The 25191-nt window shown below is 42.1% G+C and overlaps 1 protein-coding gene across 1 annotated transcript; it reads right to left on the minus strand.

Annotated features, from left to right (window-relative positions):
- Positions 1-1488: 1488 nt before the first annotated feature.
- SMIM13 (small integral membrane protein 13) lies at positions 1489-24539 on the minus strand. The gene is made up of 2 exons (XM_047860718.1): positions 24379-24539; positions 1489-1687 (listed from the first exon to the last, which is right to left on the minus strand). Exons 1-2 carry the CDS (start codon positions 24452-24454, stop codon positions 1500-1502), a joined length of 264 nt encoding a protein of 87 aa, XP_047716674.1. The 5' UTR covers positions 24455-24539; the 3' UTR covers positions 1489-1499.
- Between the last annotated feature and the right edge of the window lie 652 nt (positions 24540-25191).

A 25191-nucleotide genomic window follows, 5' to 3' on the forward strand; every position in this document is an offset into this window, starting at 1 on the left:
GAAACTAATCCTCTTCCTGAAGTAGAAGACAGTTCTTAGATGCCTAAATTACTACTCTAAAACCTTGAATAGGTTGCAAAAAAAAAACTGTATCTCCTAGAGGACCACTGTAACAGCCTAAGAGTCAGGACGAAGTTCCCCAATAAATAACCGCTATCCAACAAAGAAAAATAAATTTACAAACTATTTTGTAAGATACCATCTTACTGCAGGAGGCACCATGTGTACCACTAAGAAAAAACAGGCAATTAAACCGACACAATGCCTTCCTAGCATGTAGAATGTTGGTGTTTAGTGAAACGTTGTTCTAGAGTTAAACGGGTTTTTATCACACCAACCTTGCACATACCTGAAGAAAGTGTATGAATTAACTGGTTAAGTTATAACTATAACTTCATATTCTGAGTCCAACTCTTCTGAATCACTTCTCCAACCACAGCCGCGGAGGTCTGCTCGCTTCCACAGAACAGCACCCTTGGTGTCACCCAGAGCACTGGGGAGGCAGCGTTTCTTGAAAGGGTGTTCCACCGTGGCCTTCTGTTTCACGTCAGCAGACAGCTTGGAGCAAAACGATGTTTGACGCCTTAAAGACAGTCCTGCTCGGCGCATGAATCGATCACACCAGCCTCTCGTCGCTTTGAATTTTGTTTCGTCTATTCCCAGGGTTTTGGCAATTTCTCCCGCCTTCGACCGCATTGCCTGGCGCGTGACAGGCAATCCTTTTGCACGCATCTCACCAACAAAACATAGTACAGCTTCGTCCACTTGTGGGTATCTTCCTTTCTTAGGCCCCGTGAAGCATTTTGTTGTCGCTTTACAAGTAAATATGGAAGCACGGTCGTTCCTCCAGCGACGGATGTTGGCTTCGCTAATACCGAACGTGCGCCCGGCTGCCCTGTTTCCATGCTTTTCTGCGTACACGATAACTTTTCGTTTCAATGCTGAATCATAGTGCAATCTTTTTGAAGACATTTTTAAATGCCTCTTAAACCTGACTCATTTGACACCAATAACACAGTGATGACGCTGTCTAGGACAAGCTATTAGTACGTGCACACATGCACGGGCTGGGTAACTCCATCATAACCATCTCCTGGCTGACGGTAACCATGAGCTACATCCCACTTTCAGACAAGGTTAACATGTGGTAACAAAAACAAAAACACAACATACGTTATAGAACTAATAAAATATGGTTTTTCAAGCCTGTAATGTTTGCCAGATTCACACCAGTGCAAGAAAATAAGCCCAGGAGGCAAAGAGTAGTAAGTATGTAAGTGGAAAGCTAGTGAAGCACAAGATTATTCTTTAAGATGGAATTTGCAATGGTCTGATTTGGTTTTAATTCCCTTTATTTTCATATGGCTTACATATAAATCTTTTTTTTTTTCCCAACTGGACTTAAAATCCAAGTAAAAAAAAATGCAAAGCCAAGTCATTAAAGACAGAGGCTCCTCACTGCCTTTCATCATTCACTAGTACAAGACGAGGGCTGGGGGTCAGTGGCCTTCATCAGCAGGTGCCCTCCTTTGGCGAGCAGATCTGATCCTGTGTGAGGATGACGAAGTGTCTTCTTCTGTTTCAGAGCCTGATGGCTCATGATCTCCCTCCTGAGATCCTGTGTCTCCCACCAGTTCCCGCAGAAACTTGAATTTCGATAGAAAAAGATGCCATACAAAATACCAACCTAAAAAGAGACAGAAACATTAAGAAAAATTATTACAAGCAATTTTATCAATTGAGAACATTCTAGTTAATTGTATAGGCATGGGGGTATTTCACCAAACAGTATGTAAAATACCAATATATATGTGATTACAAATATATTTTTATATAACAAACATTTATTAAGCATTTACTACAGACAAGGAGTAAGAATAAACTCTTACATTATACAAGGGTGGTAAAAAGTTTCTGCCTTCATGGAATTTAGAATCCAAGCTTGGTCCATCTACATTAAAATTATGATGAGATTATGATATCTACGTCCAAGTGTTTATTTTATTAGAGTCAAATTTCTGAGAGCACTTTTCTGGGGAAAAAAGAATACACTCTGCGTCTCCTTGGACATTCACATCTCAGTGCTAATATTTACTAAAACCAAGTCTCCTTCAACTGCAAGGTGAAGGCCATGCCATGGCAGGGGCACCCGCACTTCAGTAGGAACTTTGGTCAGGGGCGCTGGGGGCTTCGGCAGTAGGTTAAGCGTCCGACCCTGGGTTCCGGCTCAGGTCACGATCTCACAGTTCATGAGTTCCAGCCCCGCATCGGGCTCTGCACAAACAGCGGGGAGTGTGCCTGGGATTCTCTCTCTCTGCCCCTCCCTGCCCATTCTCTTGCTCTCTCTCTCTCTCTCAAAATCAATAAATAAAACAAAAATGAACTTCCGTCAGACTCAAGCTATTCATAAGTTTCTAGAAATAATAAACTTTCAAAGAAAATTAATACATTTTCTTTCATTACATGACAAAAGAATAAAGCCAGAGCACCACTATCGAGGCTCAAGGTTTTTAAAAACATGGCATTTTCATGTCAGAGTCATTAAAAAGTCTGAACAACTCTACTTACAAATAAAAAAAAAAAATCACTAACCAAGTTTTGTTTGTTTTACGAGAAGTTTGAAGTTCACTACGTTTTAGGTGCCCACAAATAAGGATCAATCAATAAATGAGTGCACAGGATAAAACCTGTGAACCCATGATAGTTGCTCTGAAATGTTAAGAGTATATGAAAACAAACAAAAGTAACCACTGTAACAAAGCTTTCCATGCGAGTGCCTTTCACTGTGCCTTCCACTTTATACACTCTAGCAGAAAAGCAATTGATCACAGCATATCCTGATGAGGAGCATTTTATGAAAACAAAATCCAAGCACCTCTTCTACCCCCAGTATTACACCAGACCAGGATGAATGGCCACTGAAGGAAATTTCTAATTCTACTTGTTACTTTCTTGCAATCTCTGAAGGAAAAAAAAAAAAAAAAAGAAAGAAAGAAAGAAAAAAGATCAACGTAAGCTCCTTGGTATTAAAAGACTTCAGGGATTTAACCCTATTTCCCAAGTATTCGCTTTCCTAAACTGCTGAATGCTAACCAACCAAACCACACCACAAATATATTTTGGCCAACTGTGAGTTAAGCATTGAACTCTGTAAAACAGTATTTTAATAAAATTCCAAAGTAGCATGCTCTTGTCTTTACCCAAAATTCTTTGTAAACACAGGCACAGAGAATTAGCAGAAAAAACTCTGGAGTCAGGAGTCCCAGTTCTGACAGAAGACTCACGAAGCTGCTGTAAGAACTAAATGAGAAGATACATACAGGGTTCAGGAGTCCAGCACTGAGTAAGCATTTTGTAAAATGCTTCGTGCACCTAAGCTGTGGTAGCACCTAAGTCCTGGGCAGTGGGATCTGAGGTGCCTTCTATTTTGTCAATTATCTTTTTTTTTTAATTGAGATATGTTTCACATAGCATAAAATTGCCTCTTCTAAAGTATACAATTCAGTGGTTTATAGTTTATTCACAGGGTTGTGCGACCATCACCGTGGTCAGTGTCCGCCCAGAACATTTTCGTTGACCCCAAAAGAAACCCCGTATCCATCAGCAGTCACTCCCCATGTCCTTCCCCTCCAGCCCCTAGCAACCACTCGTCTCCTTTTTCCTGTCTCTACGGATTTGTCTATTCTGAACATTTCATATAAATGGAATCACAATATGTAGTCTTCTGTCTGGCTTCCTCCAGTCCGCGTATACTTTCAAGGTTCATCATCCACATTGTTACAGGCATCAACATTCCATTCCTTTTTATTGTTGAATAGTATTCCAGTGCATGGACACATCACACTAGGTTTAACCATTCAACAGTGAACGGACATTTGGGTAGCTTCTACTTTGGGGCTGGTACAAAAAAGCGTTTCTGCTTTTGGGTGCAAGGACCATTTCTGTACAAGTTTTTGAAGAGACGTGTTTTCATTTTTCTTGGACACCCAACAGTCCAACTAGGAGTACAACTACTGGGTCATATGGTAACTTTGTGCTTAACCGTTTGTGAAATTGCTAAGCCGTCTTCCAAAAAGTGGCTGTGCCACCTTATATCGCCACCAGCAACGCATGAGGTGCCACTTTCTCTACATCCTCACCAAGACTTTTTATTGTCCACTTTTTCCATTACGGTCATCCTAGTGGGTGTAGCACTGTGGCTTTTACTTGCATTTCCCTTGTGACTAAGACGTTGAGCATCTTTTCGTGTTTACTGGCCATCTGCATATCTTCTTTGGAGAAATATCTATTCAATTCCTTTGCCTACTTTTTAAAACAGGTTGTTTGTCTTTTTAGCTTGTAAGAGTTCTTTATATATTCTTGATACTAGACCTTTATTAGATACGATTTCCAAACATTTCCTCCCACTCTGTGGGTTGTCTTTTCACTGTCTTGACAATGTCATTTTAAGTACAAATGTTTTCAATTATGATGAAACCTAATTTATCATTTTTTTTTCTTTTATGAAATCCAACTTACTTATTTTTTCTTTGCTTGCTTCTATTTTTGGTGTCCTATCTCAGGAACCAATGGCTAACCCAAGGTCATAAAGATTTACACCTGTGTTCTTCTAAAAGTTTTAGTTTTAGGTCCGATCCATTTTATTAGTTAATTTTGGTATGAGAGATTCAAATTCATTCATTCTTCATATGGGTACCAAGTTGTTCCAGAACCATTTGTTGAAAAGGCTGTTCTTTTCCCCATTAAATTGTTTGGCACCTTTCTTAAAAATCAAATGACCATAAGGAGGTGGGGTGGTTAAAAAAAAAAAAGTCAAATGACCGCAGATTGACGTACGATATCTTTATGCTAGTACTACACCATCTTGATTACAGTAGCTTTGTATTAAGTTTTGAAATTGAGAGTGAAAGTCTACCATCTTTGTTCTTTTCAAGGCTGTTTCGGCTGTTCTGAGTTCTCTGCATTCCCATGTGAATTTAGAATTGCACTGTTGATTTCTGCAAAAAAGGCCGTGAGAATTTTAATAGGGGTTACAGTGAATCTGTAGACTGACATGGGGGCCCTACACAGTTTGTTAATACTTCCCTGTACTGAACGTAATTTTTCTACAACAGACACACATGGATTTTGATAAACAGGAAAATCAGGGGAAAAACGAGTCAGAAACTATAAGTAAATCATGAACACTCTATAGATGTGCAGGTTTAAACACGCCAATGCCATTAATTGGCCTAAATTATTAAAGCCAGTTGATTTCTTTTATTTTCAATATTTTTTAAACTGTTTTTTTAATTTAAGTTATTGTCAAGTTGGCTAACATACAGTGTATACGGTGTGCTCTTGGTTTGGGGAGTAGATTCCCGTGATTCATCGCTTACGTACAACACCCAGTGCTCATCCCAACAAGTGCCCTCCTCAATGCCCATCACAGAGCCAGTTCATTTCAATAAATACTAAGGAAAACCCCTAACTCTTGGATTAGTTGTGACTATCAAAGATGACAGTCTTGACCTCATAAAACACAAAGATTCCAACAGTGGCTGCAAGGTGTAAAACGACCATAAAGAAACGTAAGGGAGGTTTAAGTTTTTTTATTAAAAAGAGACTACAGTGAAGGGCTGGCATGACTGGAGCTCCACCATGAAACACTACAGTGCCCTTGCGACGGTTAAGACAAAGCGAAGTCTCCTAGCACAGAAATCTACAAAATAAGGAATTGAAGACAGCTGTCACAGTCAGTTCGGGAAGCTACAAAAGCATTCAGCGAGATCACAAACTCAAGTTTAAGAAAACAAAAAAATGTTTTCAATCTCTGCCAACAACCTATGTAAGGGATCCAATCTCGAGTCAAAATTCAGAACGTGGCTGCCAGCGAGACGCTTGAGTTCAGAGCAGTAAGTTACGGCTCAGCACCCCCTCCTCACCCGCACCAGCTAAGCCATCCAACTTCACACCTCTAATGTTTATCCCCCAACCTGGAGAAAAGAAAACTCCCCACTCTGGTCTGGGTGGAAGCTATGCAAGGGCTGGCAGTGGACGGGGGAGCATGTGGGTAGTGACACTGCTTCCCACAAAAAATCGTGAGGTAGAGAATTCCAGATACGGAGTTCCTCTGCTGGCCGGCCACAAAGAACAAATACTCACCGTGCCTGTTTTTCAGGGGCTACTATAATGACAGGGTAGGAATGCAAAGCTAAGAGAGAAATTGCAGTGTTGATAAGAACTGCAGTGGTATTCACTAAAGTGAGGGAAGTTCAACAAGCTGTTCTCCAAGTAAAATGAGTACTTCTTACAGAGATAGAGTTTGTTGAAGACAGATGTGGGGGAAGGGAGTTTCCATATCACAGTACTTACGAATAGTAACATCTCACGCTTCTACAAAGAGTATTAGTAGTCTGAACAAAGGATGACACCAAAAATTCCAGGCAATTTGATCAAGAACAAAAAAACAATCACACAGGCTGTAATTTATTTTAGAAAAAGAACCATTATTAAAACCCCAGTGGGTATATACCAGGAAAAGCATGACTCAGCAAACAAAAAACTAAGAGAGGTACTATCACAGTGCCAGATAAAACTAATAAGATAGTCACTGACTGTGTTAATTAGACATGGAAATCGTATTAGCTAACTTTTTTGTGTCCGACTTGGGGACAGGTACTATAAGGAAACGCTTTGCACATATTTAATGGCCAAACTGTCACTCAGTTTAACTAAACTGTTTCTTCACGTATTCCTGGTAGCTGATTAACGGGGCCCTGACCTATTCATCTATAGCACCTTACTGGTACTGATCTTACGACAAATACAAAGTAGAAAGGCATATACACATTCCTCTCCTCTTAGGTTAATAAAGCGGCTTTTCCTTCAAGTAACAGAAACCTTGGCTTATGTTAACCAAAAAGAGGGAATTTATTGTTAGCTTACAGGAGAGCCTCAGAATGCATGGGAAGGAGCACCCTTACTGGGGACAGAACAAGAAGACTCTTGTGAACTGAGGTAGTTCTCACAGCATTATCTGTTTCCCTCTACACACTTGCTTCACTTTCTTCTCGGCTTATCTTGCACATAGCTGCTTCTTCCCAGTTCTATGAAAGACTTCTCAGTTCATACACTCAAAAATAAATAAATAAATAAATAAGAAAATAAGAAAATAAAATAAAACCCTGGAATCTCTATCCCAACTTGGGTCACATGTCAGCCCCAGGGCCAGTGTGCATTTCCTCTGTTGGGTATTGTGAATGTGGCTGTCGGGCCTACCACGTAGAATTTGTGTGATCTTAGCGACAGCAGGGGGGTGATGGGATAGCCTGGAGAAAGAAGCCAGTGAAGCTGTCTCTTCTAGTTCCATTAGCAACAGAGTCCTGGAGGACAGTCTCCACTAATGAGTCACTCCAAAACAAAACATCCCAGAGCTAGGCAGACAATTCTTCTGATGGATAAAGTCTAGCCCAAACCTTCAATAGTCTTGCCTTGATTCCTTCAAAACCTTCAATCTCCTCACCCTGATTCCTTCAAAACTGCAACACAGTGCAACCTTTAATGAATGTCCACACTGCAAGAAGTCCTCAACCTCTTGAAATGAGAAACTACTTACCTAAGGAGGGGTGAGTGAGATCAGAGAAGGCTGGGAGTCTTATTCTCCCTTTTACAGAAAAGAACACATGTAAATGCAAGGCAAGTTCAAAAGCATTCATTATACAATGGAATGACCCTCGTTAACGATAGGTGACTACCACATTACAGCCATTCACAACAAAATCACTCAAACTGGCCACTCATCACACTCTGCTAGGAAGCTTTGAGAAATTACAGCTTCCCAAAGACTCATGCCAGATAAATCATACTCCAAGGACTGCGCTTACTCATTTTTTTTAAAGCTCCCTAAATGATTCTGATGCACATGCAGGTTTGGAAAAGAGAAATGAAGAAGACACACGAGTGCTGTTGCAGCTCAAATATGGAGATGAGCCACGGAAAAGGAAAAAAAAGATGAGCAGTGGATCAGCAGTGGGGAGGAGGCAAGAAACCAGCTGACCAGGCCATCTAACAGAGAAGATCCCACTTGAGAAAAGGCCACGAGAGCCACATTAGCCGTTAATAGGGCAAAGTAAGTGTATGAGGGGGAGCTACAAAGAAACTTTCCCAGGCATCGCTGGTAAGGGGGGCGATGCTGCAGACGGATGATGGATGTGTAATGAAGGATGTAACGGATGGTCAGAAGTTGGACGTAAAGAGCAATCATACCTTTGCTCCAAGTAGAATTCGGTTACGACCCGGTTAGCAGAATGACTTAATGAAACACTTACGAATCTGAAGTTCATTCTGTTGTATACTATGAACATAAGAGAAAACAAATGGGAAGTTGCGTAACATAAAATGAAGCATCACACTCTAGCTACGTGTTACTGACGAAAGACAGTATCGAATAGGAGAGGGGAGTGTGTGCCGGGAGGTGGAAAGGCATCACAGACACAGAGGACAGAATCAACAGTTCAGATTTACGACTGTGACTTTCCATATTAATAGACCAGCTCAATTTGGACTCTGGGCCCTAGTGACTAACTTCTACCAGATACGTGTATGTATCTTTGTGGAGGAGTGGGATAAGAGGAAGAATAATCACTACGAAGGCTATCTTTTACTGAAAACGACTTACCCTTGTACCCTGCACACCTACAGCCGACAGGAACTCTCAGGAACTCTCCCGGGAGTACAGCTCATATAATCCCTCCCACTGAGACCTGCTGTGCAGGTACCACAAACTCCCTACCTAACCTTACTCTATGGGATGCGTGTCTTGTGCCTTGTCCTGGGATTTAGTAAGAGAGAAATGGGAAGGAGGAAGGGACCAAAGAAGTGGCGGAGGAGAATTGCCCACAATTAGATGTGTACATGTTAAAACGAGTGGGGCAGTTTTTCACAGTTTCAAAGGCAAGTCTGCACCTCGCTGGTCTCACACTGGTAAGCACCGTATGTCAGAAACACTGGCTGGCAACACAGGGTGTATATTCTGGGACAAGCAAATGAGCACTCTCTTGCGTGTGCCAACAATTAAGCGTTATTAGCTCAAAGGATGAATTTCATGAAACACATCGTACGTTGTTTTCCTGTGCAAGATAAACGTGCTGGCAGCAGAAGGGTGGTGATAGCAGATGAACCTGAGTGATGAACCAACACCATCAACACACCACAAACCCAAGGGACGGTTGTAATTATAGAGTTCTCCCTTTACAAAGTGCTTTTCTATTCAACGTCTCCTCTAATCCTCCCAATGACACTCTGAATTAATGAGACTAGGAATCATTATCCCTATTTTCTAGATAAGAAAATAAGAGAAAGTGACTCAACCACTGAAGAAAGCCAGCTAGGCAAAAGAGAGCAATGAATTTTAAAAGTGTATCAAATATCACAGATTTTTGTGGTGAAAGTATGGCTGAAGGACAGAATCACCAGTTCAGATTTAAACACAAAACATCAATTAGAGAATGAGAATTTGATATCACCACCCAAGATCTTTTCAGGTCAAAAGCCCAGCTACAGTATAATCACAAATTCTTGTCTTGGTGGAATCAGTCCAATGGAGTTACATAATCTCACCTTCGTGATGGTATCGAAGTGGTTAACTACCTGGCTCAATACCAGTCTCCATTTGTACAAAGCTTTTCTCCACTTTCAACCCTATGACTGATTTTTACTTTAATCTGAAGGTAGCTAAGGCTCACTTCTAAGATAATATATTCAAGGCCATGGACACAGGCTAAGTAAAAATAGAGCCATGCTCTTCCACCTCTTACCACAATACTCCCTCTACCGCCCGCCCCTTTGGTAATGACCCACTGGGCAACACTAAGTTACAAGCCCCTGGAAATACCACTACTGAATCAACACAAGCTTGAACCACCAACACCTCCACATTCAAAACTCTTTTACCCAATAAACACAACATTTTTTAAGTTGCCTTTTGAAACCTCTCCTCTTTCCTGTTTTCTTCATTGGTGACCACAACATTCTCACAGATCCAAATATTACCTCTATTACAAATGATAACCAAATTTTCCCTCCATGCCTTCCACCTTTCTTGAACCCGAGGGAGGAATGGTTGGCTTGAACAGCAGCTCCTTCTGATTTTCTTCTTTCCGTAATGGGTATTATATCCTCTCCCCATCTCTCTGGTGAGCAGTAGTTCCTTTTCAGCACATTGTCCCTCCTCTACTTTACCTCAGTGCTATATAATATTCTACCTCAATAAACCCTCTTCCATCTGTTTCCTTCTCTACATTCCCAGTGCCATTTTCTATCCCAGATCAAAACCTTATTATCTGCCAACTGGATTATCAGCATAATCTCCTATAGCTCATATGCATGTTGGAGCCGCACTGCTTGGCCATGAATCCTAACTCAACAACTTACTTGCAACTTGGGCCAGTTCACCTCTACGTGCCTCAGTTTCCTCTTCTGTGAAGTGGAGATAACAGTACCTACTCTCAGAGAGTGACACTGATAATAAAAAGAATATATATAATAGGCTAAAAAGATGCCTGGCACATAATAAACGTATGTGAATTGTTACTACCATTGTTACTATTGCCTAGGCTCCAGTCTCTTCCTCTCTAGGGCAAACTCTATAGATGCAGGGCTACTACCACTGTTATTAAGGGTTTTAAGCATCATTGATACATAACTTTTAAACCTTCCTACTGCACTGTCTCTTCAGTGTGGTGCTATCTTGGGTGATGGCTTTAACACTGGGTGCTCACTTCGTCCTCATTGCATTAATAACTGACTGTTTCTCATTCCCCCCAAGGCACAAGTTTCTTAAGACAAGGAAATGGTATGGTTTATCAGTGTCTTTCACTCTATTCCCTATGTCTTGAGCACGTCTGGCAAAGTGTAGATACACAAATCAAATCAACCAGCCTCCATCCTCTCAGCACCCAACACACAGAAAAAACCACCCATGAGTTTAAGGGTTTAATGACCTTCACCAATTAAGCCATTTCACGGCTCTGAAGATGCCTACTACATAATGTAGTTACAAGTGGACAGAACTGCTTAAAGATACTGAACAACCTTATCAAACAAGTTGACCTAACACATACAGAACATTCTATTCAATAACTGTAGAATAATCATTCTTTTCAAGTGTATATAGAACATTCACCGAAATACACCATTAATCAGTCTCAATAAATTTAAGAGTAAACTCTCTCAAAAAAATTTTTGTGTAACATTTATTTATTTTTGAGAGACAGAGACAGACAGAGCACGAGCAGGGAGTAGAGAGAGAGGGAGATACAGAATCCGAAGCAGGCTCCAGGCTCTGAGCTGTCAGCACAGAGTACGACATGGGGCTTGCTTGAACCCACGAACCGCGAGACCATGACCTGAGCAGAAGTCAGACCCTGAACCAGCTGAGCCACCCAGGCACCCAAGAGTAAACTCTCTTAAATGTTATTATACAAAACGTATTTTCTGACCATAACAAAAATTAAAGTAGAAATGGATGACTAAATGATATATGGAAAAAAATCAAATATTCAAAATTTAAGCAACATACTCCTAAATAATCCATTCAAACCAGAATTCACAGGCGAAACTAAAATTAGTTTGAACTGAATAATTTTTTTAATCAAAAGCAATACCCAAAAAGAAATTTATTTCATCATTTAAAAAAAAAAAAAAAAAAAGGAAGGCCTAAAATCAATCATCTAAGCTTCCACCATGAGAAACTAGGAAAAGAAGTACACATTAAACTCAAAGTAAGTAGAAGAGAGGCGCCTGGGTAGCTCAGTTTTGAGCACCCAACTCGATTTCAGCTCAGGTCAAGATCTCATTGTTTGTGGGATCAAGCCCCACGTAGAGCTCTGCACTGACAGAGCAGAGCCCGGTTGGGATTCTCTCTCTGCTCCTCCCCCACTCATGCCACACACACTCTCTCACTCTCTCTCAAAATTAATATATAAAAAACTTTTTTAAGAAAGGCTGATTGACTTTTTAAAAAAGATAAGTAGAAGAAAATAAAGATACCGGCATAAAGCAATGAAATAGAATATGGACAACTAATAGCAGGGAGAAAAAATGAAACCAAAGTTGATTCACTGCAAAGATCAATAACATTTATAAACTTCTAGCCAAACTAATCATGTGAAAAAAGAGAGAAAGGACACAAATAACCAATATCAGGAATGAAAGAGAAGACATCATCACAGATGCTACAGATATTAAAAGAATGAGAGAATACTCATTCTATGAATGTCCACTTTGTGTCTATAAAGACTCACTTGAGAAGAAACAGACAACGAGAGTAGCCCAATGTCTATTTAAAAAATTGAATTTGTAGTTAAAACCTTCCCCAAAAGAAAAGTTCTGGCCCAGATTAATTCTACGGAACATTTAAGAAAGTATGAACTGTGGCAGACACAGCTTAGTAACCTCAAAGAAGTCAAGCCACCGTGTAACTCTTGTGTGACCTGTCCCCATGAGTGTGGCCACAACGTGTGTCCTACTTCCAACGGAATACAGCAAAGGTGATGGGATAGTTACTCCTTTTATGAGGTTTTAAGACACATGTAAAAGGATTCTGCAGGGACAATTAAGGTCCCCATCAACTGATTCTGAGTTACTGAAAAGGGAAATTATCTTAGGAGGACCCAACTGAATTAAGTGTTAAGTCTTTAAAAGAGACACTGAGCCTTTCCTTGGTATCAGAGAGATTCTCCCACTGGCTTAAAGAAGCAAGCCACCACAAGTCCTACAGTCACAAGGAACTGAACTCTGCCAACAGCCGTAAGAGGCAAGCTAACACCCTGACTGAACTTGTGAGATGGACAGCAGAAGACCCAGCTAAGCCATCCCCACACTCCTGACCTGCAGCAACTGTGAACAAATAATTATGTTTCTGTGAGCCGTTAAGTTTGTGGTAATGTGTTATGCAGCAAGAGAGAACTAATACCCTAATTCTAAGTAAATTCTTCCAAGAAATAAAAAAGAAACACTTCCCCACTCGCTTTTGATGAGGTCTCGAAGGACCCTCAGGACAAAATCAGATAAAAGCATTTAAGAAAGCTACAAATATTCCTCATGAAACAAATTCTGCAATACACAAAAAAATACATATGAAAAGGATAACCATCAACATATAAAAAGAGTCTATCTGAGGAACCTTGGGTTGCTTTAACATTCAAAACTCAGTGTAAGACACCATGTAAACACTTAAAGACTTAAACACTTAAAGACTTAAGACTTAAACACTTAAACACTAAAGAACATGATCATCTCAACACAGAAAAAGCATCTGAAAAAAACATCCACCATCCATTTCTGATTTCTAAAACATTTCATCAGCTTAGGAAAAGAAGGAAAGTTTTCTTCTTCGACCTGATAAAGAATATCTACAAACAGGGCGCCTGGGTGGCTCAGTTGGTTAAGTGGCTGACTTCATCTCAGGTCACGATCTCACGGTCTGGGAAGTTTGAGCCCCGTGTCAGGCTCCGTGCTGACAGCTCGGAGCCTGGCACCTGCTTCGGATTCTGTGTCTCCCTCTCTCTCTGCCCCTCCCCCACTCACACTCTGTCTCTGTCTCTCAAAACTGAATAAATGTTAAAAAAAAAATGTTAAGAATATCTACAAACAACCTACAGCTAACATTACACTGTACAGTGAAAGACTACATGTTTATTTCCGAAAGATCAGGGAGAAAGATCTGCTCTCAGCTCTTTCAATGCTATACTAGAGAGGTACGATGAAGCAAAAACTAAAAAAGACACAGATACTGGAAAGAATAGGTAAAATAATCTTCATGTGCACTTAATATGAATCTCTGGGTAGAAAATCCTATGGAATTTACAAAAACTAAATGAATTTAGCAGTATTGCAGAATACACTGTCAATATATGAAAATCATTTATATTTCTACATATCAGCAGCAAATATTAAATGAGTACCACACACAATAGTACCAAAAATATGAAACCTTCACAGTTAAATTTGGCAAAAGTAATGCAAGAATTGTATTATATATTGAAATACGTAAAATGTTGCTGAGAGAAATTGAAGTCCGAAGAAGAAGGGGGGGGGGGGAGGAGGAAGGGAGGGAGAAGACAGAGGGGGGAGGAGGAGGAGGAGAAGGAGGAGAAGGAGGAGGAGAAGGAGGAGGAGGAGGAAGAGGAGGAGGAAGAGTAGCAGGAAGAGAAGGAGGAGAAGGAGGAGGAGAAGAAGGAGGAGGAGGAGGAGGAGGAGGAGGAGGAGGAGGAGGGAGAGATACAATATGGTCATGGATCTCAACCTTAAGATGTCAAATCTCTCTACCTTCACCTACAGATTCAATAGGTCTATTCTGGCAAGCTGATTCTGAAGCTTAAGGAAATGCAAAGGATCTAGAATAGCAAACATTTTGAAAAGAGTAACACTGCATAACCTATACAATTGGTATAAGGATACATATATGTCACTGAAACAGAAGAGTCCAGAAATAAACTCATATATAGGGTCAACTGATTGTCAACAACTGCCTTTTCAATAAATGACGCTAAAACATCATTTTCAACAAATGGTGCTAAAACACCCGTATGTAAAAAAGAGCCCTGATCCTTAACTCAAAAACCATACACAAAAAAATCACCTCAAAGATCACAGTCCTACAGGTAAAACCTAAACTATAAAACTCATAGGAAAAAGTATTTGTGCCCTGGGGTAAGCAATGACTTCTTAGGATTCAAAAAGCATGAAATATAAAAGAAACTGATCAATGGAACTTAAAATACAAAACATTTGCTCTTCTAATGATACTTAAAAATGAAAAGGCGGGGTGCCTGGGTGGCTCAGTTGGTTGAGCATCCCACTTCAGCTCAGGTCATGATCTCGCGCTCCGTGAGTTCGAGCCCCACGTCCGGCTCTGTGCTGACAGCTCAGAACCTGGAGCCTGCTTCAGATTCTGTGTCTCCCTCTCTCTCTGGCCCTCCCCCCGTTCATGCTCTGTCTCTCTCTGTCTCAAAAATAAATAAATGTTAAAAAAAAAATTAAAAGGCAAGACACATCAAAATATTTATAAAACATGTATCTGATAAAAGACTGTCCCCCCAAATTGTTACAACTTGATAATAAAAAGATAATGCAACTTCTTAAATGGGCAAAAAATGTAAACAGACACTTGACAAGATAGCTGTTGGCAATGGAAAATGTTTGGCAGTTTCTCACAGAGAAATGAAAACATATACCCCACCAAAACTTGTAAATGAATGTTAATAATAATAGCAATACTTGTATCAACCAAAACTGGAAATCCTAACATCCATCAATCAGCAAAAGGATAAACAAATCGTGGTATACCCATACAATGGAATATTATCCACCAATTGAAAACCTGAATCACTGATATATACAAAACCACAGATGGATTCAAAAGCATTGTGCTAAGGGAAAGAAGTCAAACACAAAAGACATGCTGTATGATTCCATTTACATTAAATTCTAGAAAAGGCAAAATTATGGCTATGGAAAGCAGTGCAAGTGTTCCCAGGGGCTTGAAGAACTGACTACAAAAGGACATGAGGGAACCTGGAGTGATCAAAAAGTTCTGTATCTTGGTTGTGGTGGTGGTCACACTACTGTATACATGTTGTTGTAAACTCAACAAATTCTGCCCTTCCTTTTCTGTGACCAACAGACATGTTTTACCTTATTCTCTCACTATCTTTGAAATGTGTATTATCATCCATCTCAATCTAAGGACAGTTTATGTGTCTAAGACCAGACTTAACCTTTGAAAATCTATTTTCCACACATAGTTAATTCATACTTCTTCACGAATACGATCCTCCGTATTCCCAGATTCTATTACTTGCACTCAGCTAAAAGTAGAGGTTGTGTGCACTGCTCAAGTCACAGCTAGTAAGTAAGTGGCAGTGTTGGTTGCCTTTAAAGCTGAATCAGCCAGAGTCCAACTCTGCTCACTAGCTCCCTGACGAGGGAGAACAGCACAGCAGGAACCCAGGACTGGGCACTAGACAGGCCTGCAGATTTGTCCGTCTGGGGTCTGCTGAGCCAGGTTCAACCACAAAGCACAAGGAAGCCAACCCCTAGGGAAGGGAGAATGTGCCCACGGAGACAGACAGCTGCTTCTCTCTGCTCCTGCAGGCCCCCACTGAGGCTCTCCCGTGACCTAACGGCTTCAAATCTCAAACGCTCTTCAGACACGGGCAGACAGAGCAGACGAAGTGGCATCACTGTTGTTAGGCCGTGCCATAGTCAGGCCACGACCACTCCCAGCCCCTACACCGTGGCCTCCTGATTTCAAACTCTCATCAACCCTAAATACTGACCTACCTGCTTTCCTTGCTTCTAGCCTCCCCAGTCCACACACTGTAGCTAGAACAGCCTATAAAATTCTGAGTTCCTGCTAAAAAACTCTCAGCTCCCCAGTGTCTATCAGAAAGCATAAATTCTGCAGGCGATGCATATAAAATGCCACAATCTGGGTGCTTCCTGCCTCCATCTACAACCTCATCTTAGCCAGTGCTTCAAGGACTAGGCGTTCATTCGTTTACTCATTCATTCGAATATTCGTGAAACACCTGCCATGTTCCAAATACCATCTTTACTGAAACATACTGGCCCAATAAGGAAATCTAGGCAAAAATAAAGTATTGTGAGGGAAAGGGGCAGGTGTGTGAAAGGTGGGTATCTTACAGAGAGAGGTTAGGGAGGCCTCACAGACAACTAGAAGGACAGTGACAAAGTTGCCATTTACTTAGATGGAGAAGGCTCCCAGATCAAGAATGCGCTTTTAGATATGCTTGTTATACTCGTTGTTCGAGAGTTTTTATGACCCCATTTCCAGGCCCCCTCCCTCCTCGAGGTGGGGAGGTCAGGGGGTGGAGCTGAAACATGCCACCCTCTAATCCCATTTGTTCTTCTTAATGACCAGCCCCTGGCCTCAAACCACCTAGAGGCCCCACCCTGAGCCACCTCCCTGCAATGGTCCAAAGATGCTATGAATAAGGAAAGATGCTCCTATCCCCCAAAAATTCTAAGGGTTTGGGGAACTTTTTGCCAGAGACCAAGGACAAAGACCAAATATATTATTATCCCACGGAGTTGAATTCCTTAGTTGATGACTACTCTTCAAGCCACAGGACAAAGAAAACATTTGTTTCTCTCTGAAAATCAGGTAACAACAGGGAATAAGTACACACACCCAACTTGATGAATTTCATGTAAAGTACAGTGTGCCTACCTTAGACCTTTTCTTAGATTCTTACAAATTTGTTGCTGAAAGTAACAACTAATTTGTATCCTCTTCCAGAATTTGTGATTTAGTGGTAGAACCAGGTTTTCGGTAGTTATCTTTGTATCTCAGAACCATGCTTATAAGAGAGGTTCAAATATTTGAGGGAAGAAAGGGCATATGACATCTGACCATAAATAGGAATAAATGAGAAAGGTAAAAACAATGCCTAAGGTTTTGTGCATAAACTGAAAATAAGGAGTTGTTTTGGGTAAAGATTCTGGGCTCTATTAAATAACAAGAAAAAGGAGCAGAGTCATGTATGTGAACTTGGAGCTCAGAAGCCTAGATCTTACTCAAGTTACATTGCAGGATTTTTTTGTAACTTCAATACCTGGGATTCACTGTCTTGCCACTTCGAAGAATAAAGAGGTGGACACAAAACGAACAGCAGGGAAAAGTTTATTAGGGTGCAAGAAAGTAAGAATAGTATGAAAGCTCTCTAAGAGAAGGAGCATTTGAAAGTGAATGCCTGTGATGATAGCAGGGGACTTTGTTTTACAGGGTTTTGTTCAGGCCTCTCTACTTCCCCGAGTTTCTTCTCAGGTGCCACCTTTATTGCCTGGGTAACTCTAAAAGCCTACTCACTCCTTTTTGATTGGCTATTTTCTATTGTATGAGGGGCGGTCTGTGGCCATCCTGTTCCCTGTGGGTCATAAGGTTTTAAGGTCTACTACTTACTTTTAGTTAGGTCTTTTGTCAAATTCCTGGTAGGGGGAGTATGTGGTCTGTTACATTCTTCAGAGGAACCTTATGCCGGAAGGAGTTTGCTGTGGTCAGACCCTCCCATAACTGTTCCAAAATTTGTGTTTTTCCCCAGCCAGAGACCTCAGGTCCTACCTGACCTTTCCCTCTCTGCCTATTTTATCCTATCTTTCCCTAATATGGTTACCTTCTTTGAGTGTCTTCCCCGTTGGAGTAAAAGACCCTCAAGAGCATGGATTATGCTTCATTAATTTGTGGATACCCATAAGCACTGCCACAGCACCTGAACATGAATGAGTTCCTTCAGTGCATCTTGAGCAATAGGAGGGCTGTCCATCTTGAGACCACCTTGGTTTGTACTACCCTGAAGACTTGTTGCTAACAGTTTTAATAATTTATACTGGGGCATCTTTCTTTGTTCTTTCTTCAAATATAGGAGGGTCTACTACAGGCCAAGCACTACTCTCAAATCCAAGGACAGAGCCGTGAACCAGCCAAACAAGGTCCCTGTCTTCATGGAGCTTACACCCTAACTGGGGAAAACAAACTCATAAAACAGCTCACCTCAGAAAGGGCTAAGAGCTCAGAAAACCAAGGATCACCGAGATAAAAAGTAACTGGGTGAGTTACCCTAAGCGGACGGGGCAGGTCTCTTCTGAGACAGCAGCGGATGTGAAACGTGGATGCAGAACCAGCCACGTGAAGAGACAGAGGAAGATTGAGGGCAAAAGCCCTGGGGAGAGTACAAGGCTGGCCTGTTGGTAGAAAGGTGAGAGCGGCGGGGAGGAGAACAGAGGTGAGTGGAGAAGCAGGAGGGGCCACATCAGGCAGATCCTTGCAGCCACAGAAAGGGATCTGGATTGTATTCCAAGGGAAACGGGAAGCCACAGGAGGATAGGTTTTAAGCAAGGAGTGACATTTTCTAAAGGGTGGTAAAATGATCTGGCAGAGCAAAGGAAACAAAAGTCTGGACGGCTGGAAAGACGAATATCAAATGGAGCCAAAATTTACTCAAGAACTATGGAAAAGATCAGGACTTGGGATGGGAAGACGGGAGGGTTGAGGAGGAAAGAAAAAAGGACTGGCGGAAAGTCTATTTGCAAAGCTGACACGCAGGCAGCCAAGTGTAAAGCACCCAAGCAGAAAACGAGAGGATGCTCCTCGGAAAACACGAAATAGCCATGGAGAAGAGACCTCCAGCCACCAACAATTGGGGACTCTCCTAGAGAAGAAGAACTTGCTGCCAGAACTGACACTAAGACTTGATTACCAACTTTTACTTCCTCACCCTTAAACATGAATACAGAACAGAGCAGTAGACATTTGTAAAAATCTCCAATCGCAGAAAGAATCCAAAGCAAACAAACCAAAAGAAAAGATATGGAAGAAACAAAGACAATGCAGGGAGAAGAAAAACACTTCATTAAAAACTACAGTTGACCCTTGAGCAATACAGGTTTGAGCTGTGCGGGTCCATTTACACACAGAATTTTTTCAATAAATACAGTACTACAAATGTATTTCCCTTATGATTTTCTTAACGGCATTTTCTTTTCTGCTTTACTGAAAGAATTCAGTTGTAATGCATACACAAAATATGTGTTAATTGACTATGTTCTCAATAAGGCTTCTGTCGACAGGGAACTATTAGTTAAGTTTTTGAGGAGTCAAGAGTTACCTGTGGATTTTCAACTGTGTCGGGGTTCGTGTTCAAGAGTCAACTGTATAACTAACATGCTTATAAAGAGAAAATATAAAAGCATAAAGCAAAAAGAGGTTCTGGAGAAGCAATCAGAGAACAAGTTCAGAAATTAAAAACTGGGTAACTGAAATAAAAACATAAGAGATAGAAGATAAAACCCAAAACATATCCCAGAAGGGAAAGGAGAAATGATAAAAAATAGGATATAAACAGGTAACACTACAGAACCAGCCCATGAGGTCCAACATCCAACTAACAGAAGTGTTTTTAACTGAAAGGACCCAGAAAAATGGAAGGAAGAGAATATACCAAGGCATATAATTATGACATTTCAGAATAACACTGATAGAAAAAACTACCAGAAAGTATCTAGAGACAGAAACCAAGTTACTTATAAGGACAAAGACACAGAGGGCATTCGATTTCTTAAAATCAGGCCTAAGAAGCTAGAAATCAATAAAGTAATCATTTTTAAAATGTGGATGAAAATTATCTACCACCTGACAAGTATTCAAATTATCAATCACGTATAAAGGTGGAAACTTTTTCTAGACATTTTGACATCAATGAAAGATATGTTCAGGCAGGCATTAGTAGCTCAAAAAGGTTATTTTCCATGCATTTTTTTTTTCTCAGAAAGCGACCAGAAAATGTGCTCCTGCAAAACAAGATTATAAATTGAGAATGATGATGACATGAGATCCAGAAAACAAGGGTGCCAGCAGAGAAAGTCAAGGGGAGGCGAGATGGAAGGAGAGCTCTGGGGTCGGATGGCAGAGCGAGACCAAGGGGGGAAACAGTGTGCACCCAGGAAAAAAGTAAGACTAGGAGGTAAACTGAAAAGGCAACTGTTAACTTCAGGAAAAATGAAGAACCATACAAGAAAGGAAGTGAAGTCATATTACATCATTTGACCAGCAGGGACTATTTACACAGTTAAAATATAAATCTTGACTCTCAAATGAGCCAAAGGCTGTCGTTACCAATGGCATGCAAGGAAAGAAGTGGGGACTCTACCATGGTTAATAAATAATGCCTACGTTGCAAAATCAAGAACTAGCTATGAATAAATTATTTACGAATATGAAAGTAAATAGGCAAAACAGTGAAACAGAGGACTGAAGGGAACTACTTCATGCCTTTAGTGCTATTGACTTTTGAAACTGCTTCTTTTGTTAAAAACACTTGAGAAGGGGTGCCTGGGTGGCTCAGTCAGTTAAGCAGCTGACTCTCGATTTCGGCTCAGGTCATGATCTCATGGTTTGTGGATTCCAGCCCCACATCGGGCTCTGTGCTGACAGCGCAGAGCCTGCTTTGGATCCTTTCTCCTTCTCTCCCTGGCAAGCTCTCCCTCCCTCTCTCTCAAAAGTAAACTTAAAAAAAAAGGGGGGGGGGTCTGTTTTAGATGTATTACGTTTGAGATTCTTTTTAGACATCCAAGTGTGTTATTAAGAAAAGACATTTGGGCGGGGGGAGGACGCCTGGGTGGCTCAGTTGGTTACAGGTAGTCTGACTTAGGCTCAGGTCATGACTGACTTTGGATCCTGTCTCCCTCTCTCTCTCTCTCTGCCCCTACCCAGCTCATGCTTGCTCTCTCTCTTTCAAAAATAGAAAGAAAGAAAGAAAGAAAGAAAGAAAGAAAGAAAGAAGAGAGAAAAGAAAAAGAAAAAGAAAAGAAAAAATACTTGAGGTCCCTGAGTGGCTCTGTTGGTTGAGCATCTGATTCTTGATTTCATCTCAGGTCATGACGGGTCGTGGGATGGGGCCCCCGCATCAGGCTCAGCGCTAAGCATAGAGCCTGCTTGCGATTCTCAGTCTCTCTCTCTCTTTCCTTTTCCCCAGCTCACTCTCTCTCTCTCTAAAATTAAAAAAAAAAATTTTTTTAAGAAAAACTATTTGATGCATGAGCCTTGGGTGCAGGAAAAAAGTGAGAGCTGGAGATAATCAATTTTCGTCATTAGCTACAGTTAATATTTAAATGTCCAGGACTAGATAACGTTATCATAGGGAAAGACCAGAAGGAAAAAGGAATAGAAACACATACTTGTATTATAATACAGAAATATAATAGAAAATAGCATGCATTATTTCACAGAGTAAAGGCAAGTACTAGTCCATAAAATTTTTATTTCAGAGACAGAAAGATGATAGTGAGACAGATAAATGTATATAAATAAACCGATTGGTAGATGTAATTTGTATACTTATAAATGTACTGGGAATAATGTAAGATGTATTTCCTATCAGAGACTGTGATCCAAAATATTTAAGAAATTCTAGGGGATGAGAAGCCAGGAAAAAGGTAAACAATTAGGCGCTGTGGTCGGAAGAATACTATGAAAGTATCGTGTACAAAAGCCAAGAGAAATACTTCGTAGAAGAAATGCTCACCTATATGGAATGAGTATGAGAGGTTAAATACAATTAAGACTAAGTGACCAGTGACCATGGGCTTGGTAATATGGACACCATTCGTTGCTGACCTTGACAAGGGCCACTTCAGTGAACAGTGGTAGTGGAAAACACTTTAGCGTGGATGAGAGGCAAAAAAGTACATACAACCAATACAGACAAGAGAAAGAAAACCTCCCCAGGAACCTGGAATTTGAACATCAGAATTCACTATGTGAAAGAGCCAGTCAGAGTTTTAAAATAAAGTAGGCTACCAGTTTCTTGGGACAGTCACAGGTTTCTAATCTCCAATGTTGACTGTATTTGGAGATAGGGCCTCCAGAGACTTAATTAAGGTTAAAAGAATTCATAAGGGTGAGGCCCTAATCCAATATGACTGGCTTTCTTAGTAGAAAAGATTAGGGCACAGACACACACAGAGAAAAGACCACGCGAGAACACCGGGAAAAGACAGCCATCCACAAGCCAAGGACAGAGGCCTCAGAAGAAATCAACCCTGCTGACACCTTGATCTCAGACTTCTAGCCTCTAGAACTGTAAGAACATAAATTTCTGTTGCTTAGTGTATGTGGTATTTTGCTATGGCATCCCTGCAAACTAATACAAGGCCTGAGATTCTCGAGCCTCAAGTCTGGTCAGATCTTTCCCCCCAACCTCTCATCCCTCCCCAAGCCCCCCAGGCCCATCCTAGTCAAACCATGAAGCTAGAGCATCATTAGCTCTCTCAACAACAACAAAAAAAAGTGCTTGAATTACTTCTTCATAAAGCTATTATTAGTTCTGGACCATTCCAATCAAAATAAGATGTTCTTTTTTACTTACCACACCTCACCTCTCATTCCACAATATTTTCTGAAACCAAAGGCAAGATATTTTCAGAAAAATGAGTAAAATCAAAGTTCAATAGCTCTCCGGAGCTGAGAGAGCAAGTATGATGTAGTAACAATCGGGAATTTTGATGCCCCCAGTTGGGCAAACATTCTACCCAAGGTTTTGAACAGTCTATGTGTCACATCCCCACTTCCAGGCAGCTCGCATCTTCAGACTGGAAAAGAAAGCATATGCTTACATGCTTTCCTCCTTCCCCACATGCAAACAAACCACACAGACCTGCTTTTCTTTACTTCCAGAATCTCACATATCTACAATTAGCCCCAAATCCTGACGTCGCAAGCAGGAAACCGAGAAAGGCTTTTCAATTGTTTTATCATCAGAAAAGAAAGGCTGTTAACTCCGGTTCCTTCCTAAAGCAAGAAAATTAAAAATATACACACACATATATAAAAACAAATACATATATAGGCATTTGCATAAGTGCACACATATCTTCTCCGAACACAGTTGATACTGAGCATTTAGTACATCATGTAATGAATGTATTTATTTTTATTTCTGCTTAGTTATTGCATCAACCTGAACCCATTCTTCAATATATTGGAATTATGAAAAATTAAGCTCACTGACATCTGGTTCTCAATTACTTCCCAAATTTTCACAACTGCTCAGCCACTTTGCTCAGAGACCTGTGGTTATCAGTTACTGTACATAACAGAAGTCAAGAAGATCTAAAATGACGCTAATATTACCCTGAGAAGAAAGTTTTATGTCGTCTCAACCCAAGAAAGTCAAAAAATCACAGCAAACAAAACAGCACCATTATTACAAAACTGAGAGTTAGGTTACCTGACCCTGGAAGTTTAATATAGCCGGGTTTTTTTTTAAGTTCTGCCTAGCCTAGACATTTCTGTCGGGAATCTAGTTTGAGCCTGAACTCGAAGTAAACAATTTCACGGAGGGTTTCATACCCAACTCTGTCCCCACCCCCTGATTCAATGAAGGAACGGAAAGTTCTCATTATCATCAGGGCCCGAACCTCTTAAAAAAAAAAAAAAAAGGACAAGGAATAACCAATCACTTCACCTTCGAATGCAGGCCAAGGTTAAAATCTGGGCAGACAGTGGTAAGAACGGCAATCAGGAGCAGACGCTGCCCGAGAAGCAAGCAGTATCTGGTTTAACCCCGAGTCAGGATGCCCAGCCCTGGAACCTGTTCTTTCCCTCTCCAGGATGCCAGAGGGCCTGTCCTGGGTCAGGGGCACATCTCCCCCGAGCGACGTGGGCAGCGGATGATTTTAAGACACTTGTCCATCCACGACATTTAAAACCAAAAAAGAGAGACAGAGACAGGGACAGAGAAAACAAGCGAGCACCCCGAGTCGCGCGGGCGTGTGTACCCCCGTGTGGAACTGCCCCGCGGCGGATGCCCCACTCACCGCACACCATCAGCAGCAGGACGATCAGCAGCGTGACCACGAACACCAGCAGGGTCAGCCCGACGTTGTGCCACATCTTGGGGAGAGGACGGCGGTCGGAGGCGGGCTGCGGGGCGGCGGGCGCGGGCGGGCCGGCGGCGCGTGTTGGGCTTCAGCGGCGGGCGCCGGGGGCGGCGGAGCGCCGGGGCGGCATGGGCGGCGGACGCCCCTCGGCAGCGCCCCCAGGGGGCGGGGCGGGGCGGCACGGGGGCGGGCACAGCGGCCGGCCCGCCCGGCGGACCCTCCTTCGCTCCCCGGCCCGCGGAGCGCGCGGAGAGGCGCCTCTAGCCTCTCATCGCTCGGGGGAGCCGAGGACGCGGCGCCCGGAGACTCCGGCGACCGCCGGATGTGCTTCCATGGCGGACGCCGCGCGCCCAGGGACAGGAGAGAGGGTGAGCACGGGGACGCGCGGCGGACACACGACCCTCGTCGTCACCCGCCCGGGGAGTGGTACGAGAGGAGTGGGGGGAGGGGGTCCTCAGCCGGCGCGGACGGCGGCTAACGTCTCCCGAAGGCGGCCGCTGCAGCTTCTCGACCCCAGTCCCCTCCCCCAGCAGCAGCCCAGCAGCGAGCACGCCCACCGTTCGTCTCCTCCGCGGCGCGGGGCCGGCTGGGAGATGGAGTGCAGAGCCCGGTGGAGGGTAAAGGAGGCCGCGCCGCGGACACTACAACTCCCAGAATGCACCGCCCGTTTGGCAGCTTTGCTTCACCCTCCCTGCCGCCCCCTCTGCCTTCGGTTTTTCTCGAGCCGCCGCCTCCGTCCACCGACTGCGG

Source organism: Prionailurus viverrinus, chromosome B2, assembly GCF_022837055.1.
Source record: "Prionailurus viverrinus isolate Anna chromosome B2, UM_Priviv_1.0, whole genome shotgun sequence".
In the NCBI taxonomy this organism is placed as follows: Eukaryota; Metazoa; Chordata; class Mammalia; order Carnivora; family Felidae; genus Prionailurus; species Prionailurus viverrinus.